Here is a 25,916-nt window from a genome sequence, read left to right as displayed (position 1 = left end):
AGTCGTCGATATAGGTAAATACAAAATCTAGGTCACCTACTACTTCATTTATGAATCTTTGAAAAGTTTGAGCTGAATTTCTAAGACCAAAGGGCATTCTAATAAATTCAAACATGCCAAAAGGAGTGGTAATCGCAGTTTTATAAATGTCTTCTTTAGCCATAGGTATTTGATGATAAGCTCTAACTAAGTCTAACTTTGAAAATATCTTTTTATTATGGAGATTGATATTGAAATCCTGAATATGCGGTAATGGATAATGATCTGGTATGGTACAAACATTTAATCTTCTGAAATCACCACAAGGACGCCAGTCATTTGATTCTTTTTTTTGTAAATTCAAATTGCAAATTCACTTTTAGCAATTTTATATTTAATTGGGTCTAAGCGCCTGGGCTTCGAATATGGAAGATTACCTTCTGTTATAAGTTTGTGTACCGTGGTATGTTTTACTGGCTTTGTATAATCTGGTTCAGTAATAAGTAATGGAAACTTTTTAAATAATTGTGTATATTGATTATCAACAGTAAACAATTTGGGAAGAGGAATGTTACAAAAATATGAAATTGTGTTAACAGATAGATTTGTCAATGGATCTACTAAACGTTTTTTTTTTTAATATCTATTAAAAGACCATATTTAAAAAGAAAGTCAGCTCCGATAATGGGTTTTGCTATTTCAGCTATCAAAAACGCAAAGGGAAATTCACGACGTAAACCTAAGTTTACATTTAATACCTTCTTTTCATAGGTAGAAATTGTTGAACCATTAGCTGCAGTAAGAATAATATCCGAACGTTTTGCATGTGGAAATTTTGATGCAGGTAATACTGAAATTTCTGCTCCACTATCTATCAAAAAATTTAGTTTGTTTTCTTTATCAAAAATAAATAAGCGACGAGTTGAAAATTCCAAATTTCCGTTGTTTGTCGCTGCAACAACGGACGAATTTTTTTACTATATGAACAAGGTGGTTCACACTTAATTGCTTTATCTCCAAATTTATAGTGAAATCTGCACAACCAATTTGGGTTATTACGTGAATTAGATCTACGTCTAAATGTATTTCGAAAACTATTTCTTTTATTTGATCGTGATCGTGAACAATTTTCATTAATTTGAGTTTTAATTTCTGATAATTCTAGGGATAATTTTTGAAAATTTTCGCAAATAAGAGAAGTTGTTTTAACTAAATTTTCAATAACAGAATTTTAAGATCTATTATCTAAAATATTGTCCGCTAAATTCGTTAGCTCGTTAATATTATTTGAAGTTAAACTAACTAAAATTGCATTTAAATTCGTTGGTAATTTCCTCATCCAAAGTTTTTTTAAAATATTTTCACTAAAATTTGAACCTGCAAGCAAAACTAATGAGTGATAAAATTCTGAGGGTTTACGGTCACGCATCTCAGAATCACTTAAAATTTTATCTAGTTTAGAATTTTCACTAAGTGAAATTCTATCTATCAGAACTTTTTTAAGTTCAGAATACTTATTATTCTGAGGAGGATTTTGAATGAAATCTAAAATAGTTATAATTACTTCCTGCGGAAGTGCTGTTACAATATATTCGTACTTAGTATTCTCTTGAGTAATATCTTTAGTGCTAAATTGCATTTCTGCATGTACAAACCATGCGTCAGGACAATTAGTCCAAAATTGTGGAAGTTTAATTGACGTTGCAGAAATTTCATTTGTTCTAGTATTTTCATAAGGATTAATAATATGTTCAGAAAAATTTTCATTTGGTAAATCAATTAGTGAGTCATTTAAATTGTTTGTGAGTGTAGTTTGTATATTGTGTGTATTGTTGTGCTGTGGAGAACGAAATATTTTAACTAATTTTAAAGTAAATTTTCAATTAAGAGTAAATCAAATATATTTATTGGAACTATAATTGTAATTAATAAATAAATAAAAATTATAATTAATAAATAAATAATAATTATAATTATAAAAAGAAGAAAGGAAATCTCTGGAAGAGAGTGTTTACAGTTAAAAATATTTTAAATATATAATTTAAAATATTTAGTTTAAATTATCGTATGTGTAAATACTTAAATACATACATATAAAAAATTTATGGTAGCATGGACTTGCGTTAGTAAAAATAATTTAATATTCGACAATTAACTTTTATTGTTAATCAATTGCACTATTTTAAATTATTTTACAATTTTTAATTGCACATTCATTTCTCTGACTAATTTACTAATTTGTCAAATTAATTCTGCACTAGCCAAGTACTTGGATTTGTAATATATTTGCAGCACATGGAATTTCACTGCTATTTTTTACTATATGTGCACTTGCTGTTGTTGACATTAATTTTCGTGAAAAAGATGATTTTCGAATAACTACATATGTATGTACATATATGTAAATGTATTTGTATGTTTAGTAGAAACAATTATGTTCAATGATAAATCAATTGCATATGATGATGATATTCGATGATTATGATGATGTTCGATGATTATGATGATATAGATGAGTTAGTTAATCGCATATAATAATGAGAATTTTTATTGTCGTGGATGTCTCTTTGCTTTTAACGCTGTTTTCAAAGTCAATGATTAGCAACAAAATCGTTATTTTTTATAAATTATGAACTCTTCGCGCTGGACTATTAAGATTTCCTATTGTATGTAACAGTATGTAACGGTTTACGGCTTGATTTTGGTAAAACTCGATATAAATTCGCATTTGTAATAAACACAGTTTTACTTTTCGCAGCTTCCAATATATTAATAATGTATGTGGAAGTTGTTCTTTATGGATAATGGTCTCAACAACATAGCAAAATCGCCAATGTAGTTGGTTAATAAATATTAAAATATTAACTTCTTGTATTCCAAAAACTATTTATTTCTGTCACAAAATTGAATCAATATAAAAGTCTAAAATTTTCTTCTGAAAAACATAAATTCAAAAACAACCTAAATCTAAAATATCTGAAATAACAAAGTTAAAATTTATAAAGTAATTATTAACAAACAATAATAAAAATATTAACAAAGTCCCTACAGCCCTGCGGCCGATGTCGGGATCGAGTATATGATATTGCACGGAGTGGTGTATGATAAACGCGAGGTCACCTCCATTTCCGCTCTGGCGATCTTTTCTGTGGACATTATACCCAGTACAGGTCTGCAGAGTAGATCTTACTGGGAGTTTAGTGTCGGATGTTATACCGCTTCATGAAATCGACTACCTCCGTGATCTTGCCAGTTAATCCATTACAATTTAACTGCAGAATTCTGAAGTGCAGCGGGGAGACGTCGTCACTCTAGGAGTAAGCGACGGGTGACTACGCCTGGGTTGTGAAAGGTTGGGACGGAATTGCTGGTGTGGCCCTGGGACGGGCCGTCCCTGGGTAAGCATTGGGGTACCCGCTGTATTTGGGTTTGCGGCCTAGCAACATGGCGCAATGAAGCCCGTCGGGGGGATTCCGTCGCGAAGACGAGAACATCTAGGAAAGTGGCACCGCCCAAGGCAGGAGCTGCATTGGGCGGATGTCGCAAACATATATATTCTGTGCTGACAAACGGTGCAAAAGGTGGTAGGGATTAAGAGTCTGTTTCCCTGACCGACACGATTGCTGCCGGAAAAGAGGGGGGAAGATGACAGGCGGAGGCTGATGCTCGGCATTGCTACCCATTCTACTACGATTGTAGTTATGAGTGGGAGCGGCCATATGAGCTGTGGCTTGCTGAGCAGCAGAGATGTTGAAAGGTAGTGGGGGGGGGGGGGGGGGGCGCTAAGGCACAGACTACGGGATGCCCTTGGCCGTGAACAGCAAGGAGCCGCAAAGGATTTATAAAAGTTACGAGGACGTCTGATTTTGGGATCTAGCCCAGCACAACTTTCCCTTGCACGTGACACACTGACAAGAGTATGACCTCCTAAAAAGATTCTTTTCCAGCAGACGCAGCAAAACCATTTCTCCGGACCGGGGTCAGGAGACGGACCCGGTACCTTCCCGGAGCGGGAGAGTATGGCGCAGTCCCGCTGCGAGGAGCTGCTGGGAGGATGACAATTTGTGGGAGGGATACAACAAATTAAATGGGGTTGCACTGAAATGACAGTCCTTGGTCGCGAAAAATCCCGAGTCGCTGCGGTACATAGAACCGACTGCCTTGGGAAGCGGTTATCGATGTTGATGGTCCTTTGCCTGATAAAGATCCGGTACGTTCCAGTACCAAGCCCGACTATCTCGGGAACGATTTGTTATGGCCACATGCGACTTGTATATTTGATTGCAATTATCCCCTGCGTCGGATATCTCTCCTATCGTCAGTAGCCATTCAGCTTCCCTATTTCACTGCAAATTTGGGTGTTGCCAATCATAAACGCCATTAAGACGCAAACTGTGGATTAAATCAAAAACTCCTCCACAGAACAATACTCGTTGCGCTACACCTATCAAAAGCTTTTGATGCAGTCAACCACGTCACGTTTCCGCAAGACTTGGATGGGTCCTACCTTCCTCCAAGTCTCCAAAGGTGGATCGCAAATTATCTGCCTGGTCGGCAATCATCGGTGCAGTTCAGGAACATAACATCTAAACCAAAAAAAATTACACAAAGGGTTGTTGTTGTTGTAGCAGTGCTTCGCCCCATCCAATAGGTGCGACCGATCACAAATTGTCATCGATATCCTCTAACGGGAGTCCAAGGAAACTTGCTGTTTCAACAGGGGTGGACCATAAGGAGAAGGGTGTTAGAGGCGTTGGTTCCACATTACAATTAAAGATATAGTTGGTGTCGTGTGGGGACACATTGCAAGCAGGGCATACATTTTGTATATCGGGGTTGATTCTGGATAGGTAAGAGTTTAACCTGTTACAGTATCCAGATCGAAGTTGAGCTAGAGTGACTCGCGTTTCCCTGGGGAGTGTGCGTTCCTCTTCCGCTAGTTTTGGGTATTGTTCTTTGAGTTCTGGATTCACCGGGCAATTCCTGGCATAAAGGTCCGACGCCTGTTTGTGAAGTCCGCTGAGGGCCTGCTTGTGTTTTTTGGCTTCATACGGCTGAGTTCTCAGTTGCCGTATTTCCTCATAATGCTTACGGAGATGACTCCTTAAGCCCCTGGGCGGTGTTGGCTCATCAATCAGATGTCTGTTGGGATGCCCATGTTTTTGGGTATTCAACAGGAACTGTTTGGTTAGCATTTCATTTCTCTCCCTGATGGGGAGTATTCTGACCTCATTATGTAGATGGTGTTCTGGGGACATAAGAAAACAGCCCGTGGCGGTTCTCAGAGCAGTATTTTGGCAGGCCTGTGGCTGGCCAATTGCTTTGTAAGTGGTAATGAGCGTTTATTTGTCTTTTCCCCAAGTACTGCCAGCTAAAATTTTGAGGATTTTATTACGACTCTGGATTTTCGGTACAATTGCGGCTGCATGCTCACCAAAATGTAAATCCTGATCAAACGTCACACCCAAAATTTGGGAGTGTAGGACAGTCGGTAGCGTAGTGCCATCGACGTAGATCTTCAAAATGGTCGACATTTGGGACGTCCATGTTGTAAATAAGGTCGCGGATGATTTAGTCGGTGATAATGCCAGGTTTCGCGAAGCGAAAAAACTGGAGAGATCAGGGAGGTAGCCGTTTATTCTGTTGCAAATCTCATCGATCTGTGGGCCTGGGCCTGTGGCCATTATTGTGCAATCATCGGTGTTACTGAAGCAGGATTCGCCGCGGACAGGTGAAGTTGACAATTGGGTTTGGGAAGGGTTGCGCTACACAGCCCCTTGAATCTGGTATTTTAGACGCCTCTTACGACAGGCATACCTACCGCGGGCATCTTCTGACGCCCTAACCCGCTGGGGGTGGGGCATTGAAATCACCTAAGATAGTGCGATTATCGCCAGTGAGTAAGGCGCTGATATTAGTGCGGTATCCCCTGGGGCAACAGGTGGCAGGAGGGATGTAGATGTTGATGATTTCTAGGTTTATATTGCCTGACCGGACAGATAAGCCTTGACGTTCTGAGACACTGTCCCTGTGGCCGATGTCGGGATCAAATATATGATATTGCACGGAGTGGTGTATGATAAACGCGAGGCCGCCACCATTTCCGCTCTAATATCAGGGCATTACTCACTGACGATAATCACATTATCTTAGACGATTTCAATGCGCATCACGATCTATGGCGTTCAAACCTGCAGGTGGACAGCAGGTGTGAAATGTTGGCGGATCAAATAGAAGAAACGACGTTCTGCACAATAAACGGAGACGCCCCACACGTATGATAGGAAACTGTCACAGTTCGCCGGATATATCAATCGTGAGCGCAGGACTCGTAAACTGCCTCAACTGACATCCGATGGTAACATTGGAATCCGACCACCTGCCTATACTTATTTCGCTCGAGCGAAGAGCCGACTTCATCTGCATCGAAACCGCACTTTCATGAACTTTAAGAAAGGAAAGTGGGATGAGTACAAATCCTTTACAGACAATCGCTTTGCTGCCCTTCCTATCCCAACTGATGCTCGCCAAAGGGAACGTGCTTTCTACAAGGTCATTGAATCCGACTCGGCTCGTTTTATTCCCGCCGGAAGAATTCCCAAAATCCGGTCCCATTTTTCCGGGCGAAATGAGAGGAGCATTTAAGGAATTGTAACCTCTCTGCCGGTTTGGGTAGTGTTTGGTCCACCGTAAAGTCCCTATCGAATCCGTCTAAGCACAATGACAAAATTTCCATCGCATTTGGCCATAAAGTGCTGTGGGATGCGAAAAAATGCGCGAGCCGACAATATACACACCTGCTCAAAATAATAGGTACACAGCAGTCCTTCAATTTCAAAACAACAAAAATCCATTTTATTAAATCAATATTATGAAAATAAAACATACTTTTATCCTTGTCCTATTTATTAATGAAAATAAGCAAACTTCACATTAGAGTATCGAAAAACATATTAGTTATTATTTAAAAACATTATTTGGCCGAAACTAACCTGCTCATAAAAATAGGTGCAATTTTGATGAGATAGTAAGTATGAAAAAAATATATGAAACAAAACTTTTCTTTTACACATTTAACATTGCTTAGTTAATAACCACTATATCCATTTATTACTTAAATCAGGTTTTCAATTGGTTTTAAGTCCGGGGATTGACTAGGAAGCTTCAAAACATTAACATCATGGTCCTCAAAGGATTTCTTGACCAGCTTAGATGTATGTTTTGGGCCGTTGTATTCCTCACACACCCAACGTAATGGCATGTTTTTCTCAGCATAAGGTAGCATGAAATTTTCTGGTATGTCCCTGTAATCCACAGCTGTCGTTTTATTGGTTGTTGTGCAATAGGACCTACCCCATACCAAGACGATCACCCCCATACCATAACATTTCCACCTCTATGGTTCACAGTTTTTTTTTTGTGAAACGGAAGTGGAACTCGTTTTCTTTTGGGCGACGTACATTTCTTTCCGCATCATTTCCAAACAAATTTATTTTGTTTCGTCGTTCCAGAGTATACTTGTCCACTTTTTCGATCCTTCAGGTCCTGACCAATCCAAATGCTCGTTTCCAAACGTTAAACTTGTTTTTAAATTTTTCCCTCGCATTAGTGGAACTTTTCTGGCTATTCCTCCGGGTAGACTAGCCTTGTGCAAGCGGCTGCTAACCGTTTGTATACTAACTACGTTGCCTATTTCTGCTGCTATCACCTTTGATGTCTTAAAAGAAATCCTTTGAAGACCATGATGTTAGTGTTTTGAAGTGGCCTAGTCAATCCCCGGACTTAAATCCGATTGCAAACCTGTTGGGAGATTTAAGAAAGAAATTGGCAGGTCAAACTTTCTTCTACAAAGACCAATTATAGGAATGTGTTCAAAAAACTTGGTTTGAGATACCCGTAGAAACCTGCCAGACTTTAATCAATAATATGCTCATAAGAATGGGTAAAGTAGTTCAGAATGGAGGTGGATATACTGGTTATTAACTAAGCAATGTTAAATGTGTAAAAGAAAAGTTTTGTTTCATATATTTTTTTCATACTTACTATCTCATCAAAATTGTACCTATTTTTATGAGCAGATTAGTTTCGGCCAAATAATGGGAGGAGCATTTAAGGAATTGTAACATCTCTGCCGGTGTGGGTAGTGTTTGGTCCACCGTAAAGTCCATAATGACACAATTTCCATCACCTTTGGCGATAAAGTGCTGTCGGATGCGAAAAAATGCGCGAGCGCCTTCTGCCGACAATATATAATGCATTATACGGTTGGGAAAGTTGGACGGCGGGCCAACAGACGCGCACATAAACATAAATTCAGCGTGTCCCCAATTACCATCACCGCCAAAGAGGTTGAGGATGCCATCGGTCATGCTAAACCATCTAAAGCAGTGGGCCCAGACGACATAGCCATGCCGATGCTTAAAAGCCTAGGTAAAGAGGGATTCAAATATTTAGCACATGTGTTCAACCTGTCCCCTTCCACCTTTGTCATCCCGGAAAAATGAAAAATAGCCAAGGTGGTCCCGCTACTAAAGCCTGGGAAACCAGCTAACATAGGAGATTCGTATCGCCCGATATCTCTGCTATCGCCAGTAGCCAAAACACTTGAAGCCATTCTGCTCCCCTACTTTAAAGCAAATTTTCAACTAGCCTATCATCAGCATGGCTTTAGAAAACTACATAGCACAACCACCGCGCTAAATGCCATTAGCACACAGATAAATTGCGGTTTAAATCAAAACCCCCACCATAGAACAGTACTCGTTGCGTTAGACATGTCAGAAGCTTTTGATACCGTCAACCATGGCACGTTACTGCAAAACCTGGAAGAGTCTACCCTTCCACCAAGTCGTAAGAGGTGGACCGCAAATTATCTGGGTGGTCGGCAGGCATCCGTTCCAATTCAGGAACGCAACATCCAAACCAAGAAGAATTAAACAAGGGGTGCCACAGGGAGGTTTCCTCTCCCCACTTTTGTTTAACTTCTACATATCAAAGCTACCTTCGCCAGGAGTCACTATCGTTTCCTACGCCGATGACTGCACAATAATGTCCACAGGCCCAGGCCCACAGATCGATGAGCTTTGCAACAAAATAAACGGCTATCTCCCTGATCTCTCCAGTTTCTTTGCCTCGCGAAACCTGACATTGTCACCGATTAAATCATGGTCGGCCTTATATACAATACTAGCAGAACCGGCAGACGTTGTTCTGCCCTAAATTTTTGGTCTATCTGCATACATTTTAATAAGCTTTTTCCGTCTAACTCTGCCCTCGCCCCTCTACACTTTTTCCTAATCTTTGTATTCACTCCTCCCTCCGTATTTTTCGCTTCATCTATCACCATCTTCGTCTCCTTCTATCTCTTTCTCAGTCTTTTCCTTCTCTCTTTTCTCTTCTCTTAAGTTTTTCTCATTCTTGGTGGTATGTATTTTGTTCCAGTCCCATTCCGAGTCTCAGTCCCAGTCCCACTCCGAGTCTCAGTCTCAGCCTCAGTCCCAGTCCTGTTCCTAATCACAGTTCCAGTCCGTCTCTGGTCTACTTCCCGGAAAAAGGCATCGTAAATACTAATATAGGCTAATTTATATACCAAATTTCAGGCAAATCGAATAGGACGTATGTAAATATGTATGTGGGTATTATTAATGCATGTCTTTATTTCGGCTTCGCATGCATATTTATCAGTTTTGCCAGGTTGATGCGACTAAATCGAATATTACAATGAAAATTACTTTAAAGCTCTCAGCAACAGCTTTCATTTGATATCCATAATACACACACATTCTAGGGGTATGCGGGTCCATGTTTTGGCCTATATCTCGAGGCCCTAGTCACCCAGCTGTGTAAAACTTACTCTGTACTAAAGCACACATCAACAGCTTCAATTTGATATCCATAATACACACACATTCTAGGGGTATGCGGGTCCATGTTTTGGCCTATATCTCGAGACCCTAGTCACCCAGCGGTGTAAAACTTACTCTGTACTAAAGCACACATCAACAGCTTCAATTTGATACCCATAATTTAAAAACACATCCTAGTGTTACCCTTATCGACGTTTCTGCCTATATCTCGAGACCCTAGTCACCAATAGGTATGAAAACTACCCTGTACTAAAGCACTCATCAACAGCTTTCATTTGATATCCATATTGTATAAACACATTCTAGGGGTGCCCGGGTCCACGTTTTGGCCTATATCTCGAGACCCTAGTCACCAATAGGTATGAAAAATATAGTTATTCATCTACATTAATGTTGTCGCCTTCAAAATAGTCCCCATTAGATATTATGCACTTGTGTCAGCGCTTCTTCCAATTCTCGAAACACTTCTCAAACTCGATCGTTGGGATAGCCTTCAGACCTTTCAGCGATGCCCTTCAAGGTTCTATTTATTTTTGGAAATAGAAAAAAGTCACACGGAGCCATGTCTGGCGAATATGGAGGCTGGGGCATCGTTGCAGTATTGTTTTTGGCCAAAAATCCACGAACAACCAATGAAGTGTGAACAGGTGCATTTTCGTGGTGCAAAAGCCATGAATTGTTTTGCCACAAATTCGGGCGTTTCTTTCGGATTGCTACACGTAAACGGTGTTGAACTTGTATTATTTTTGCTTGGATTCCAAGCTAAAAAAACTGACGAAACTTTATCGGAACTTCAAAACACAAAAACAATTTCTATCGTGAAAAAGCGAGACCACTATTCCCCCAAAATTAGTGAGTTTGACATGTTTTTGTTTATGTTTTACATTTTATTTTTACACTAACACTTTTAACAATAAAAACAATGCAAATAACACGGGAAAATTATTTCGGCCTCTAATGGTTCACTTTTTTCACAAGAATGTTGATTTTAATTGCGTTTTTATGCACCCAGTTTTCAAACTAAAAACAAAATTTTCATGTGTCAGAAAAAAATAAAGAAAAAACGGCCGAATGTCAAAAAAACCTATCGAAATACAAATTGGCTCGTTTGTTTTCAATGAACTAGATTGTATTTTCATTGTATTTCGTTAGTTTTTTGAAATATAGTTTACACACTTACACCAGTACTGAATATTGAGAGCAAAAAATTGGTTGTATTTTATTTTAGTCGATTTTATGATAGTTTATTTTATTTTAGTTTATTTTATTTTAGTTTATTTTATTTCATTTTAGTCTACTTTAGTTTATTTTATTTTATTTTAATTAATCTTAGTTTAGTCTATTATACTTTAAGTAATTTTATTTTAATTTAATTTTTACTTTTATTCAATTTTAATGTTACTTAGTTTAACATTACTTTCATTTGTACATACTTTCCCTTTTTATTTCCCTATTCATAAGAATATAATTTTCTATTTTATTTAATTGAGTTCAGTTCGCCTTAAATTATATATTTTTTTCTCACCTTTTAAAAACAAATTTTTTTAAAGTTATTCAATACAACTTATGTGCTTTCATCAGTTCAATTATTACAGGTATTAAAAAGAAGAAATATTATAATGATAACATGATCCCGCTTCCGGATATCGATTGGCTTAAATGAATATGCTTAGTTATACGTGAATACAGACAAATGTATTCTTACAAATCTTTCAAGTTTTAAAACACGAACTTTCTTCAAAATACCCTGATACATATGCAGGTCAGAATTGACCAACAAACTTTAAACGTTTGACATAATATCTTAACGTCCATGCTTAAAATTTACATTTTTATTTAGGTATACTGTGTAAATTATTAAGAATTATCATTTAAGAATTAAAGGTATATAAAAAGAATAAATAAATACTAGCCCGCTATAGCGTCGGGAAGATACAGACCGAACATTTCTAACTTAATTATCTAAAATATATAGTATGTTTACTTGCGAAGATGAAAAATAAAGAAAACTCCAATATACCTAAGTGCGTATGAATGTATTAATTTTCAATAAGGGCAAATGAAAATAGTCGGACACTTTTAAATAATATATTTAGCTGTTACATTTCAATTATGGGTATATAACATACAAATTTGCACATCTAGTCCTTAAAGCTAAATATACACATATAGTTAATACATTTATCATGCTTATGCATTTGATATCAAATCTTTAATTCTATTCATTTTCATTTTAAATTTAATACTCCGAAATTTACAAATTTGTTATGCCGTAAATATTAACGTTTCGATAATCATAAACAATATAGTGTGAAAAGTTCAACACTTATTGCCCGTCAACGGCAATAGTTCACGCCTTTGAAAAGTGTGCTTCCTTACAATCTAAATATATTTAAACGAATACGCCCCAGGCGTCATATACGTACATAGTATATAAAGAATAAATTTTACGCATGAAGAAAAAAATTTTATTTGCGTTCATATATATTTCAAGTATTTTCCATTTTTTTTCTCGATGTTTGCATATACCTACATTTATGTATATTTTAAATGGTGTTATTTCAAAAATCTAACATAAGTTCATTAAATTAAATGTAAATAGAAAAAATTTGGTTTTCCGTATCACGGAACGAACTCACCCGGTTAGATTTTGTCTCGCGGTTATGGCCGGGTTGTTGCAGCAGGCCTATGGTTGGCGGCCCTTCTGTTGTTGTTAGTGCTGGGTTCGTTGCAGCAGGCCTATGTTTGGCGGCCTTGCTGTTGTTGTTGCTGCTGGTGGTAGTTGGCGCTGTTGATGGTATTAGCTCGTAGTGTAGTGGCGCTGTTGATGGTATTAGCGCGTGGTGTTGTTGGCGCTATTGATGGTGTTAGCGCGTGGTGTTGTTGGCGCTACTGATGGTGGTAGCGCGCGGTGGGTATTGTGACCGCCTGTTTTTGCGGGCGGAATTTTGATGTGATCGCCTGCTTATTGTGGTCAATTGTCGGCGTTGGAGTGGTGGTGTTTTGATGGTGATCTTGCTGGCGGTAATTTTTGTTAAGCTTGTAAAAAAATATGTAGGAAACTGGCAGGACTAGAGTTTACTTGCAGGGTTTGACAGAGAACATGCGCGGCTTTGGTTGGATGGGCAGCGGAATGCTACTCCTAAAATAGCAACGTCTTTTATTTTATTTCGTAGCAGTCATCTCACGTTTTCCATTAGCTATTACGGAAATCAAATTGTTGCACATTTACCTGCAGCCTTATTTTTTTAAAGCAGCCAATACCGCGCAGATTCCCAAAAAGTTCGGTTTGTGTTTATGACTACCGTATATTTACATTTGGTTTTCGCTTGCCAATTATTTCGGAATACTTCACATTTCTGTCCACAATGAAGAAAAATCCCCGCGCTTGTTGGCTTCTTCCGCTGGTGCCTTAATATTTTCACTAGATATGCTATTGCACTATAACATTGATAAGCGTGTTTAGCGCATTTGAACATTCCAAGAATATTTTGGGGATATTTGCATGTATTTGGATATGAATTGCGAATAAATAATAACTTTATAATTTATAATTCGCAGATTACTCTCATTTTTTTTATTGAAAATTATCACTTTAAATCGTTCGACCACTCGCGACCACCACCGAACACCACGCTTCCCATTTACTTATTGAATTCTTCAAATTCCCAACCACGCTGTCATGGCCGTTGGGAAAGAAAATTGTCTTGTCCTCATAGCGCATGCGCCATGGAAAAAAACAGTTAAATCTCCTGATTTAACTGTAACTGCCATTATTGTATGCTTTGACAATATGGTGATCTCTTCTCTACTGCAACACATACCTTGTTCTGATTGTCAAAATCCTCGTGTTGATGTTAGGCGAATGGAACGTAGAGAAAGCGTAAAGCTTTGCAACTTTTGTGTATTGTGGGAAAGTTGTGCGCTAAATTAGCTAAAAATTTACCACCACGGCAATAAGTAATTATCCATGTGTTGATTACATTTTGCTAGAGTTGTGCTTTTTCGTTCATTTCAGAGGTTCGAATCTTTCGTTCTTTTTCTGATGAACGAACAAGTTGTTCTTTTTGTTCATCTGTTCTTTTTTTTCAAGCAAATTTGTTCACTGGTGCTCGCACCCACGAAAAAAGCCAACAAGTATAGATGGGGGTGTGTATGCAGCAATGCTTCGTGTAGGTATATTTAAATGTTTTATGAATAAATAAGTTAATATATATATATGTATAATTAACTTCAAAAAAAGTTACATATTTCGGAAGATCCAGGAAATTGCAAGAGTACAGACACAAATTGTATATTAGATAAAACGAACTAAAAGAATAAATGAACTAAAAGTACAAATAGAATCGAAATTTAAGACCTAGTTCACTTGTTCAGTTGAGAGACCCGGTCAATCGAACAAGTTCAGAACGAAACGACCCAACTCTACACTTTGCTTTGCTATCTCTTTTTGACAATCTCTATGCCAGTGCAATGAAAATAATAAAATCAGCTGATGAGATGAGCCACCTATACCATTGAGCCAGGTGTTGCCAGGCGGCGCCATCCGCACAAATTCAAAAAAAAAAAAAAACAAAAAAATGTTTTAACCACTCCCGGCAGACAATGAGTGAGGTGAATCCTAACCCTTTCACCTATTAACTAACCAACTACTAACAGTCAGCAGAGCGATCGCAATGAGAACCTCACAAGTGGACCATAACATGCTGATGTTGTGACAGTCTTTGGTGAAATATAAATGCAGGATCCGAGTGATATGAGAGCTACGTTCATCTATGTATCTGCCCATTTGCACCGCAATCAAAAATTGAAACAGCTTTGAAAGGTTAAATTCTCTTTTACTTGAGCATATTTGTATTGGAAGTCAAATTGTTTTTTGTCCAAAATGCTACAACTACTTATAGAACAGAGCTGTGAAAAGATTGAATCAATTGAGTGTGCATTATCTCTGCACTCTTTTAAAAATTGGAATTTTTTGGTTTTATATTGTAAATCACCATTCCTGAATGGTTTAAAATACTTCAACTCAAAGCCAAAGTGTGTGTGTTTTTGAATAGTAAAATATAATTCAATATAGAATGTGAATGTAAGAAGCATTCCCAATCATTAATGATTGTAAACTTCAAATTAATGCACACGTTTTTACCATTCCGTACTAAATACTTTTAACCCAACGTTAGTATTTTGTTTACTTTCATTACTTACAGATATGTTAAAACAATTTAGGAGTTGGGTGAAAAAAGGCGTTAAACGGCCGAATTATTCAAATAGTTCATACTAAAGCCAGAAGTTGTAAATTGCCTTCATGGTTTCAAAACGTAGAACATACAACAAATAGCACATAGTAGAAGATTTTTTATAATTCGTAATTGAGTTGGTTTCACTGGTTGCGCTACATCAACAAATTTTAAGCGTTCTGCCTTTGTTCCTTTTCTTTATAAATATATATATGATGCGGATAAGTTACTTAGATAAAAGCATATGGTTCTGGACTACATATGCGAAAATCATGTAAGTGTAGTCGAATTTGCTGAAATTTCACAAAGACAATATGTATATTGCTTTCTCGATATAAGGTGACTAGATGTGTCATGGATTGGTTTGGGGGGGTGGGTTTGATGGGGATGAAGACAAAACGAGGTACCTGCTGTCATCGAGTAAAGAGTCAGCGCATATGCGCCTTGGCAACCACGCTGTTGGCAGCCATAATTTCGAAATTGTAAAATACTTCGTTTATTTGGGAACCAGCATCAAGCAACAACATCAGCTCTGAAATCCAGCGAAGAATCACTCTTGCCAATAAATGCTACTTTGGACTAGGTAGGCAATTGAAAAGTAAAGTCCTCTCTCGGCAAACGAAAACATACTCTATAAGACGCTCATCGTTCCCGTCCTGCTATATTGTGCAGAACCACGCTAATTATTAATTTACTGATTCCTGTTAGGAACGCACAAACAAACAGAAAGATAACAGCAATGCTTTTCATTGTTTTTCGTATCGCACTGTAAAGCGTAGGCACGCGACCAAAGCGGTTATGTAAATCCGCCTCTGTTGCGATGCTTCTCAGACAGATGAGTTCAATGTATGGCCTCACCTACATATATATATATTTCTACCTTGATGTTTTTGCGACTTTTCTTTACTAATATTTCTCAGTATTGCTGGCTCGAGGTCAAAATTTTGTTCGTTCCGCAAAGAACAATAAATTGTTGATTTTTTTATTTTATTTATTTAGAAATATATATTTATGTAGGTGCGGCCATAAATTGAACTCATCTGTCTGGCGATGCATCGCAACGGAGGCGGATTTACATAACCGCTTTGGTTGTGTGTCTACGCTTTACAGTGCGATACGGAAAACAATGAAAAGCCTTGCTGTTATCTTTCTGTTTGTTTGTGCGCTTCTAACAGGAATCAGTAAATTAATAATTGGCGTGGTGCCATTAAAATTGTTGATTGTTATTGTTTATTGTTTTTTGCGGAACTAACAAAATTTTGACCTCTAGCCAGAAACACTGAGAGATATATATTTCGTAAAGTTCGTCGAATGTTAAGAGAAACAAGAAGTTGAGAAATTGTCAAAGGGGATTTACAACCCAAGGAGTCTCTTATATTATGGACCTGCTAAAGCTTCAGATCGAAGAAACACGACCAAAGATTCTATTCAAATCCGCCTTAACATATGGCGCTGGTGAAAATCTCCCACCAATATGTACATAAGTACTGTGAGTGTGATAATAAACTAAAAGAGCAGGCAAAAATATGCATGTAAAGAAAAGTTATATTACCTTCGCTTGTATGCATGTTTGTAACTCTCTAGGCTAGGCGCGCAAAAGAGAGCTAGTTAATGCTTAGGAGACCCATCTAGTGGCAGTTATTGAAGACTCGCGGCAGCGGTTAAATAACTCGATACAAAACGAGTTGTGCTTAATAGCGGAGACACGAAACTCTGTTGGCCATAGTGTATATCCTATTGCTGAATGAACGGTGAATCGTGGACACACACACTTAGTGGAGATTAGTGAAGTCATAAAATGGAGAGACACGTTTCAGTTGCAACTTAGTATAATGCATACTAAAATTTAGCAGTACTAATTTTATGCGCAATTTCAGTGGTGTAGACAAACAAAACTTAAGTGTTGCTGTAATGCGCGTAAAAAAATACAGTTAATATCGAACTAAAAAGTTAAATATAATTTTAAAATAAGCTTAAAAGAATTATGAACGAAAAATACTAGTATTATTGTGAAAAAAGCGTAAGGCGCTCGATATACGAAAAATATGGCACAAAGCGCCCACGCTTTTTTCACAATAATACTAGTATTTATTTATTTATTTATTATTTAAAGTCGATGACAAACTATGATCGACTGCATAATATAAAAGATATATAAATATACAACTCAAAAGTTAAAATTTAAGATATACCTAGATTTCAATAATGTTATATTACAAACAAAGATATTATTGAACATTACAGTTTAATTTCAGAATATAATAATAAGAAATATGATCAGAAATAAGATCTTATACCGAGATCTTATACTGGCATTAGATTCCGCTCAGCATGATTTCGGAATGCAGTGGATTCCAATCTTGCTGTTGGGATGCAACAAGATTCCAATCAGCATGTCATGGGAATCCGGCAGTGCTAAGAGTAGTGTAATGAGGATACGCCATCACAAGGCATAAAAATGTAACATGACTTGTGTTGTTGGAATGCACCGGATTCCAATCATCTCGATGCCTGACCCATAAGATTATACTGCCGGAATGCATACGATTCCGGTCAGTGACACATGAAAAAGCATGTTTTTAACGTTGTTGGAATGCACCAGATTCCAATCAACACAGTACTCTCTTGTTCCTTCTTAATGATACATGTTAATAAATATTCCTCCATCCTTATACGAGAGTATCTTTCGTTCATTATTGTTTTAAACTTATTTTGAAAATTATTTTTAACTTTTTACTTCGATATTATTTAAAAGCGTTTTCTTTATTTTTTTACTTTTTATTATTTATTTATTTCTGAAATAGCTTTGTTGTTGTGTCATTTAAAAAGTTGTTACCACATTCTTTTATTACACAAATATAATAGACTTGAGTACAGAAAATGTTGAAACTAGAAAATGTTTTACCGGAACACTTTGTTGTTGCGTGTAAAAACTTTTCACAACAATTTAAGAAACTGCGTTTTCTATGCTTTTTAGACTGAGAGAAGTAACCGCATGTAATAAATTAAGGTTTTAATGAAAATCAGTAACTCTGAGCTGCAATTTTCTCCAAATTTAAGCTAGTGGAACACAGCAGCACCTTTGTGACTACATAAACCCTGGTTCAATGTTTTACGTCCTTGCACAGAACTCTAATTGACCGTTTTCAACCGAAACAACAACGGTAACCCAGATTTTCCCGTTACACACTTGTACTAATCCACAATGGTAAATTCATTGGCGCTTAGTCATAGTCAAGATAAAATAGATTTTAATTTAGTTGCAGCTTTTTGACATAAATTTCTATGAGCTATCTGTCAAAAATGCTGCAACTAAATTTAAAACCTGTTTTATTTTGATCAGGGAAGGAAAATAATAATTATGTTTTTTTTGGAGTCGAATTATGCATTCTTTTTATTTTTCGAACTTTTTCCATAAAAGTACACACATAAAAGTAAAATCTGTATTTTTATTTTTTGAGTCCGACAGAACTAGTTAAACTCGGACTTTTAAAAATAAAAGTCCGGAAATAAAAGTTAAATCCGGACTTTTATTTTTTAAAGCGAAAATAAAAGTCCCGCTTGATAACTAAGAAACGGCTTATCCGAATTAAAAAAATCCGAGTTTAACTAGTTCTATCGGACTCAAAAAATAAAAATCTGAAAATATTTTTTATCTTGATCCAAATATATTTAAAATCCAAAATTAATAGTTTTGCAAGGACTTCTATTATCAAAGGAATAACAGTTTCAGCCCCTGATTTTGACTATGACTATGCGCCACTAGATTTGGTTATTTTGCACTAAAATAAAGCCGATTCTAAGAACAGAAGAAAATAGTACTTTAATAAAATTTCAAGATTTTAGACTATTTTTCGCATATAATATATAATATTTTTATATAGTAAAGCGAAATCGGTTAATATTATAATATGTATAAAAATTGTTAGAAAAATACAAAATTTAAAGTAATTAACAATGTCAGAAAGAATCGTAGGTACATTTGTAGGTGCGTACGGAACGCTCCAGACGTTTGCATTAACTTTAAGTAGCAGGATTTTCTCTCTCTCTTATAAATAATTGAGATATTAAAAAACACTATGCTTTAATGTGTATTTTACTACAACAAACATATATGAATAAAATTCAGTAATTTTTTATTTACTGAACTAATAAAGACAATGCCATCACTAAACAAGTCAAACATAAGTTGTTGCTGTATTAACGATAAGTGTAGTTTAAGCAATTCAAAGGAATGCAAAGGATTGTGGAATGCATTCCTCCGAGTATTGCAAATATAAAATTCATTATTCCGGCCTAAGAAAACAATTTTGAAATAATTATTTCAAATGGAATGCATTTGAAAGTATGTTTGAAACTTAAAAACTCTGCCAACATGTCCCTAAAACATGGTGTTTTTCCTGCTGCTTGGAAGGAATCTTTCCGTTTAGCGGTGAGCTAATGTGAGAAGGCGACAACCTGGGTAGGCCACTCTGACATAATCGGTTTAAGGGCTAGCCGGGGGAAATCTCATCGGCAGCGTCTGTACACCTCTAGGTGCGGCACAAGCGGGCGTCTGCCAACTGAGCGGGTTGTGCGCTGGGCTTGGGACCCGCCACGTAAAACCATACTCCAATGAAATATAACAACAAGCCTCGGCAAAATTTTTTAATATATCATTCATCTGCGCCCATGCGCCGACAGAGGAGAAAGACGATGAGGTGAAAGACGCTTTTTATGAACAATTAGAACGCACATACGAGCGCTGCCCCCATCATGATATAAAAGTCGTGCTTGGCGACTTTAACGCCAGGGTGGGCAAAGAAGGTGTTTTTAGCCCTACAGTCGGAAAGTTCAGCCTACACAATGAAACTTCTCCGAACGGACTAAGGCTGATTGACTTTGCCGGTGCTCGAAACATGGTCATATCCAGCACGAGGTTCATGCATAAAAAGATACATCAAGCTACATGGCTGTCTCCTGATCGAAATACTCGCAATCAGATCGATCACGTTGTGATAGGCGGACGGCATGCCTCCAGTGTTTTAGATGTGCGCACGATCCGAGGACCTTACATCGACTCGGACCATTATCTCGTTGCAGCCAAAATACGCACCCGCCTCAACGCGGCTAAAACCAAGGAACAAAAAACACAAGGAAAGCTAGACGTCGAAAAGCTTCCATCACAACAGACTGCCAATGATTTCGCAACTCGACTCTCACACCTGCTCTCTGAGAGCACAACTCATCCTGAAGGAATACAGGAGCAGTGGGAGCATATCTCCAAAGCACTTCGTACTGCCGCCGTAGAAAAAATTGGTTACCGGCGGCCACGAAAAAACAACTGGTAAGATGAAGAATGCCGCGTTGCAACCGAAAGAAAAGACGCTGCCTACAGGGCTACGTTAAAAGCGAGCGCGACAAGAGGAGTGTGTGAACGCTATCGTGAGTTGAAAAGGGAAGCGAGACGCCTTTTCAGGAAGAAAAAAGCAGAAGCAGAAAGGCGTGAGTGTGAGGAGCGTCAGCTGCTAGCCACCAAGAATAACGCCCGAAAATTCTACCAAAAAATACGGCGACAGACGGAAGGTTTTAAGACCGGGGCAAACTCCTGTAGGAATGAAAACGGCGACCTTGTAACTGATGTCCAGAGAGTGCTTAGATTATGGAGGGAATACTTTTCTGCTCTCCTAAATGGAGGCACAATTCACCGCGCAGAGATGAAGAACCCGATCCCGCAATCGATGATGATGGAATATATATCCCCCCGCCCGATTATGACGAAGTTAGAATAGCAATAACCAGATTGAAAAACAACAAGGCCGTGGGCGCTGATCGATTGCCTGCGGAGCTATTCAAGTACGGAGGCGAGTAGTTCGTAAGGCGCATACAGCAGCTTCTTAGCAAAATATGGGCGGACGAGTGCATGCCCGACGGTTGGAATCTAAGTGTTCTTTACCCAGTCCACAAGAAGGGGGATACTGCAAAATGCACCAACTATCGTGGAATCAGCCTTCTTAATATCGCATATAAGGTCCTTTAAAGTGTATTGTGCGAAAGATTGAAGCCCACCGTGAACCGGCTGATTGGACCTTATCAGTGCGGCTTCAGACCTGGTAAATCTACCATCGACCAGATTTTCACAATGCGCCAAATCTTGGACAAAACCAGCGAAAAAAAATCGACACATATCACCTCTTCGTCGATTTTAAAGCCGCCTGCGACAGCACGAAAAGGAGCTGCCTATATGCCGCTATGTCTGAATTTGGTTTCCTCGCAAAACTTATACGGCTGTGCAAAATGACGTTGAGCAACACCATCAGCTCAGTCAGAATTGGGAAGGACCTCTCCGAGCCGTTCGAAACAAAACAAGGTTTCAGATAGGGTGACCCTCTATCGTGCGATTTCTTTATTTTGATGCTGGAGAAAATTATACTAGCTGCAGAACTTAACCGCTCTGGAACAATATTCTATAAAAGCGTGCAATTACTGGCCTATGCTGATGGCATTGATATCATCGGCCTAAACACCCGCGCTGTTAGTTCTGCTTACTCCAAACTGGAAAAGGAAGCGGTAAAGATGGGTTTGATGGTGAATGAGGACAAAAAATCGGCAATAAATGCTACTTTGGACTAGGTAGGCAATTGAAAAGTAAAGTCCTCTCTCGGCAAACCAAAATCATACTCTACTAGTCACTTATCGTTCCTGTGCAGACGCATGGACTATGACAACATCACATGAAACGGCTCTGGGAGTGTTCGAGATAAAAGTTCTTCGAAAGATTTATGGACCTCTACGCGTTGGCGAGTACCGAAGAGGATTTAACGATGAGCTGTACGAGCTATACGCAGACATCAACATAGTCCAGTGAATTAAAACGCAGCGGCTGCGCTGGCTAGGTCATGTTACGCGAATGAAAGATGAGGTAGAGGGCGGCCCCCACTTTTTTGGAAGAACCAGTCGAAAAAACGATTTAAACTCCCTTGGTGTGACCAATTAGCGCCGGTTGGCAGAGAGAAGTAGCGACTGGAGCGCCTTGTTGGACGGCCATAACCGCTTAAACGGTTAAGCGAGTGGCATTTTAAGATTTGTTTACAAAGAAATCCTATGAAAAAAATTTTTAAGTGTTACTTTTCGTATGGCACGTCGATATGTATTTATTAATTTGTAAGAGCTGGTTTAAAGAAGCAGTCGAGACTTGTTTGTTCTTTTTCTTTTGAGTAATAGCTTTTGACAGTTTTCGCCCGCATATTAATAAGATCTGATATCTGATTTGTAACATTATTGTTCTCATATCACTTTATCAAAGTATTGATGCATCCAACTGCTTCCGAAAAAGTCACTTTCTATTGTTTCATATCTTGCTCGATAGCTGATTCTGCGTTATCATTATCGGACACTTTGTAATCTTCGTCATCTTCCGTAATTAGAACGTCGTTCCAATTTTCAATGTCGTCAATGCTGGGGGTGAATTCACGTTCTATGAAGTTGTGAAATGAAAACATTTTTCACCACTTCTGAGTCTGGTTTCCCCGCAAAACTTATACGACTGTGCAAAATGACGTTGAGCAACACCTTCAGCTCAGTCAGAATTGGGAAGGACCTCTCCGAGCCGTTCGAAACAAAACGAGGTTTCAGATAGGGTGACCCCCTATCGTGCGATTTCTTTAATTTGATGCTGGAGAAAATTATACTAGCTGCAGAACTTAACCGCTCTGGAACAATATTCTATAAAAGCGTGCAATTACTGGCCTATGCTGATGGCATTGATATCATCGGCCTAAACACCCGCGCTGTTAGTTCTGCTTACTCCAAACTGGAAAAGGAAGCGGTAAAGATGGGTTTGATGGTGAATGAGGACAAAACGAAGTACCTGCTGTCATCGAGCAAAGAGTCAGCGCATATGTGCCTTGGCAACCACGCTACTGTTGGCAGCCATAATTTCGAGATAGTAAAGGACTTCATTTATTTGGGAACCAGCATCAACACTAGCAACAACATCAGCACTGAAATCCAGCGAAGAATCAATCTTGCCAATTATATCAACATTCAAGTTGATATTTTAAAAAAACTTATTTTTGTTTGTAATATAAAATTTATTTTTGTTTATTTTTGAGTTTAGATATTTTCAAACTAATTAGAATTTTCTTTTTTTTGAAGTTATTCAAAATTTTAAGTTAACACGAAAACTCAATTAAAATTATTTTAAAAATTAAAGTAAAGAGTACAAAGTAGTTAACACTATATTTACTAATATATCAACATTCAAGTTGATATTTTAAAAACTTTTGTTTTGGTTTGTAATATAAAATTTATTTTTGTTTATTTTTGAGTTTAGATATTTTCAAACTAATTAGAATTTTCTTTTTTTTGAAGTTATTCAAAATTTTAAGTTAACACGAAAACTCAATTAAAATTATTTTAAAAATTAAAGTAAAGAGTACAAAGTAGTTAACACTATACCAATAAATGCTACTTTGGACTAGGTAGGCAATTGAAAAGTAAAGTCCTCTCGCGGCGAACGAAAATCATACTCTACAAGTCACTTATCGTACCCGTCCTGCTATATGGGGCAGAAGCATGGACCATGACAACAGCAGATGAAGCGGCTTTGGGAGTGTTCGAGAGAAAAGTTCTTCGAAAGATTCATGGACCTCTACGCGTTGGCGATGGCGAGTACCGAAGAAGATTTAATGATGAGCTGTACGAGCTATACGCAGTCATCAACATAGTCCAGCGAATTAAAAGGCAGCGGCTGCGCAGGCTAGGCCATGTTATGCGAATGAAAGATGATGCTCCGGCGAAGAAAGTGTTTCTATCGGAACCCGCCTATGGAAACAGAGGTAGAGGGCGGCCCCCACTTCGTCGGAAGGACCAGGTGGAAAACGATTAAAACTCCCTTGGTGTGACCAATTGGCGGAGCGAAGGAACGACTGGCGCGCCTTGTTGGGCGGCCATAACCGTTTAGACGGTTAAGCGCCAATTAAGTAAGTATTTGATAAAGTTTCCCACTCCTTGCTTATCCACGAGCTGGATCGACTTGGCTTGCAACCTGGTCTCACCCAGTGGATATCTTCGTATCTCTGCGGTAGAACGCAACAAGTCATATTTAAAAATATTATTTCAAATGTCATTAATGTTTCCTCTGGCGTCCCACAGGGCAGTCATCTCGGTCCAATTCTGTTCTTGCTATTTATGCGTTAACTTATTTAACAGTTTACTATAAGTATAATTTCCAACTAATTATTATATTAATTTGTTGTCTTCAAGACCAACAAGTTATATTATATTAAATAATTATACATAGAAAAGGAGTAAATTAGAAACAACAAAGTTCATAGACCGTATAGCCCATTTTTTTTAAAACCCATGACGTTTTATCATCAGCGATCCACACATTGAAGGCTTGACGTTTTAACGCATCAGGCCATCAATGCACTTTGAAAGTTTCTATTTATAACTCGTTTTCTACTCTTTGTTGTTTATATTCTTTACCACCGTCAATTGAGTGCGCCAATCAGGTGCTATTATCTCTTTAGACGACCGACCCTCGTGTGTCGTTGGAGTGATTAATCCGTTGGGTTTATTATTGTTATTATATAACAACCTTTAGGGTTAACTAGGCTTGTTTTCTTTCTACCGTGTGCTAACTTAAAGTTATTTCACCTGTGCATATTTATGCACATATATTTATACTTGCAGATATCCTTTAACAAATTACACATTCGGAACAAAAGAACCATTGTTTGAAAAAGATCCGTCAGTGCCGTCCCGTTTCCAGCGAATGCGAGAGGAGTTTGATCGTATTGGAATGAGGCGCTCAGTAGAAGGAGTTCTGCTAGTCCATGAACACGGATTACCGCATGTATTACTCCTTCAATTGGGAACAACATTTTTCAAACTTCCGGGCGGTGAGCTTAACGCAGGAGAAGATGAAGTGGAGGGTCTTAAACGTCTTTTAACAGAAGTAAGTCTAAATTGTAAACTTCTAAACCTTATTTTATTTGGGGACCTGAATAGGATGAACAATTGGATCGGTTTCGTTGAATAGTTTGAATTGGCCTGAACGCTTGAACTAGTTCATGGAACCAGTTTTCTTTTCCTGTGAACGTCGGTTTCGCCTACGCCAAAACCAAAACAACACGAAAGTCCAATGTAAATGGACCTTAACCACGTGAAATTTCCAGGGCGAAGTTAATCTTATGGAAAAATTTCTGTGCGGATATCGAGGGCTCCAGCGAAACAGCGTGGTTGAGGAAAGTCCTACCAAGGGACAAATAGTCCTGGACTAATAAAGAAAGAGAAAGAGGAATGGTCACGTAATATTGTGGAGTGCCTGAAGGTGCTTTTCGGACACATTTCCCATCGGGAGATGATACAGAGGAACCAGCAGACAGCACTTACGTTGGCTTGCCAAGGCAGTTGCGACTCGGGATTTTTCCCAACCAATGGCTGTCATTTTAGTGTAACCCCATTTAATTTGTTGCGTCCTTTCCACAAATTGTCATACTCCCAGCAGATCGTTGCAGAGGGACTGCGCCATATTCTCCTCCTCCGGGAAGGTATCGAACCCAATCCGGGACCTGCACCTGAAAGAATCTTTTTAGGACGGTCACACTATTGTCAGTGTGTCACGTGCAAGAGATGGTTGCATCGGAAAGGTTGTTCTGGGCTAGACCCCAAAACCCGCCGTCCTCGTAACTTCTATAAATCTTTTGTGGCCCCTTGCTGTTCACGCCCCATGGCGCCACCAGCTCATACGGCCACTCCTACTCATAACTAAAATCTCCGAAGTAGAGTTGGTAGCAATGCCCAGCATCACGCCCCGCCCCCATGTTCTTCTCCCCCTCTTTCCGGC

General features: G+C 38.2%; 1 protein-coding gene across 1 annotated transcript in view; it reads left to right on the top strand.

The window, feature by feature from the left end:
• The window catches only part of Cpsf5 (cleavage and polyadenylation specificity factor subunit 5), a 262,303-nt gene that overhangs the window by 87,977 nt on the left and 148,410 nt on the right, over positions 1-25,916 (top strand). Inside the window, exon 2 of the mRNA XM_067789252.1 lies at positions 24,761-25,025. Within this exon, the coding sequence (XP_067645353.1) occupies positions 24,761-25,025 (265 nt within the window). The remainder of the gene's footprint in view (positions 1-24,760; positions 25,026-25,916) is intronic.

The sequence above is a fragment of the Eurosta solidaginis genome, chromosome 5 (genome assembly GCF_040869045.1).
Source record: "Eurosta solidaginis isolate ZX-2024a chromosome 5, ASM4086904v1, whole genome shotgun sequence".
NCBI lineage: Eukaryota > Metazoa > Arthropoda > Insecta > Diptera > Tephritidae > Eurosta > Eurosta solidaginis.
The sequence above is the reverse complement of the archived record's forward strand: the minus strand, read 5'-3'. Positions and strand labels throughout refer to the sequence as shown.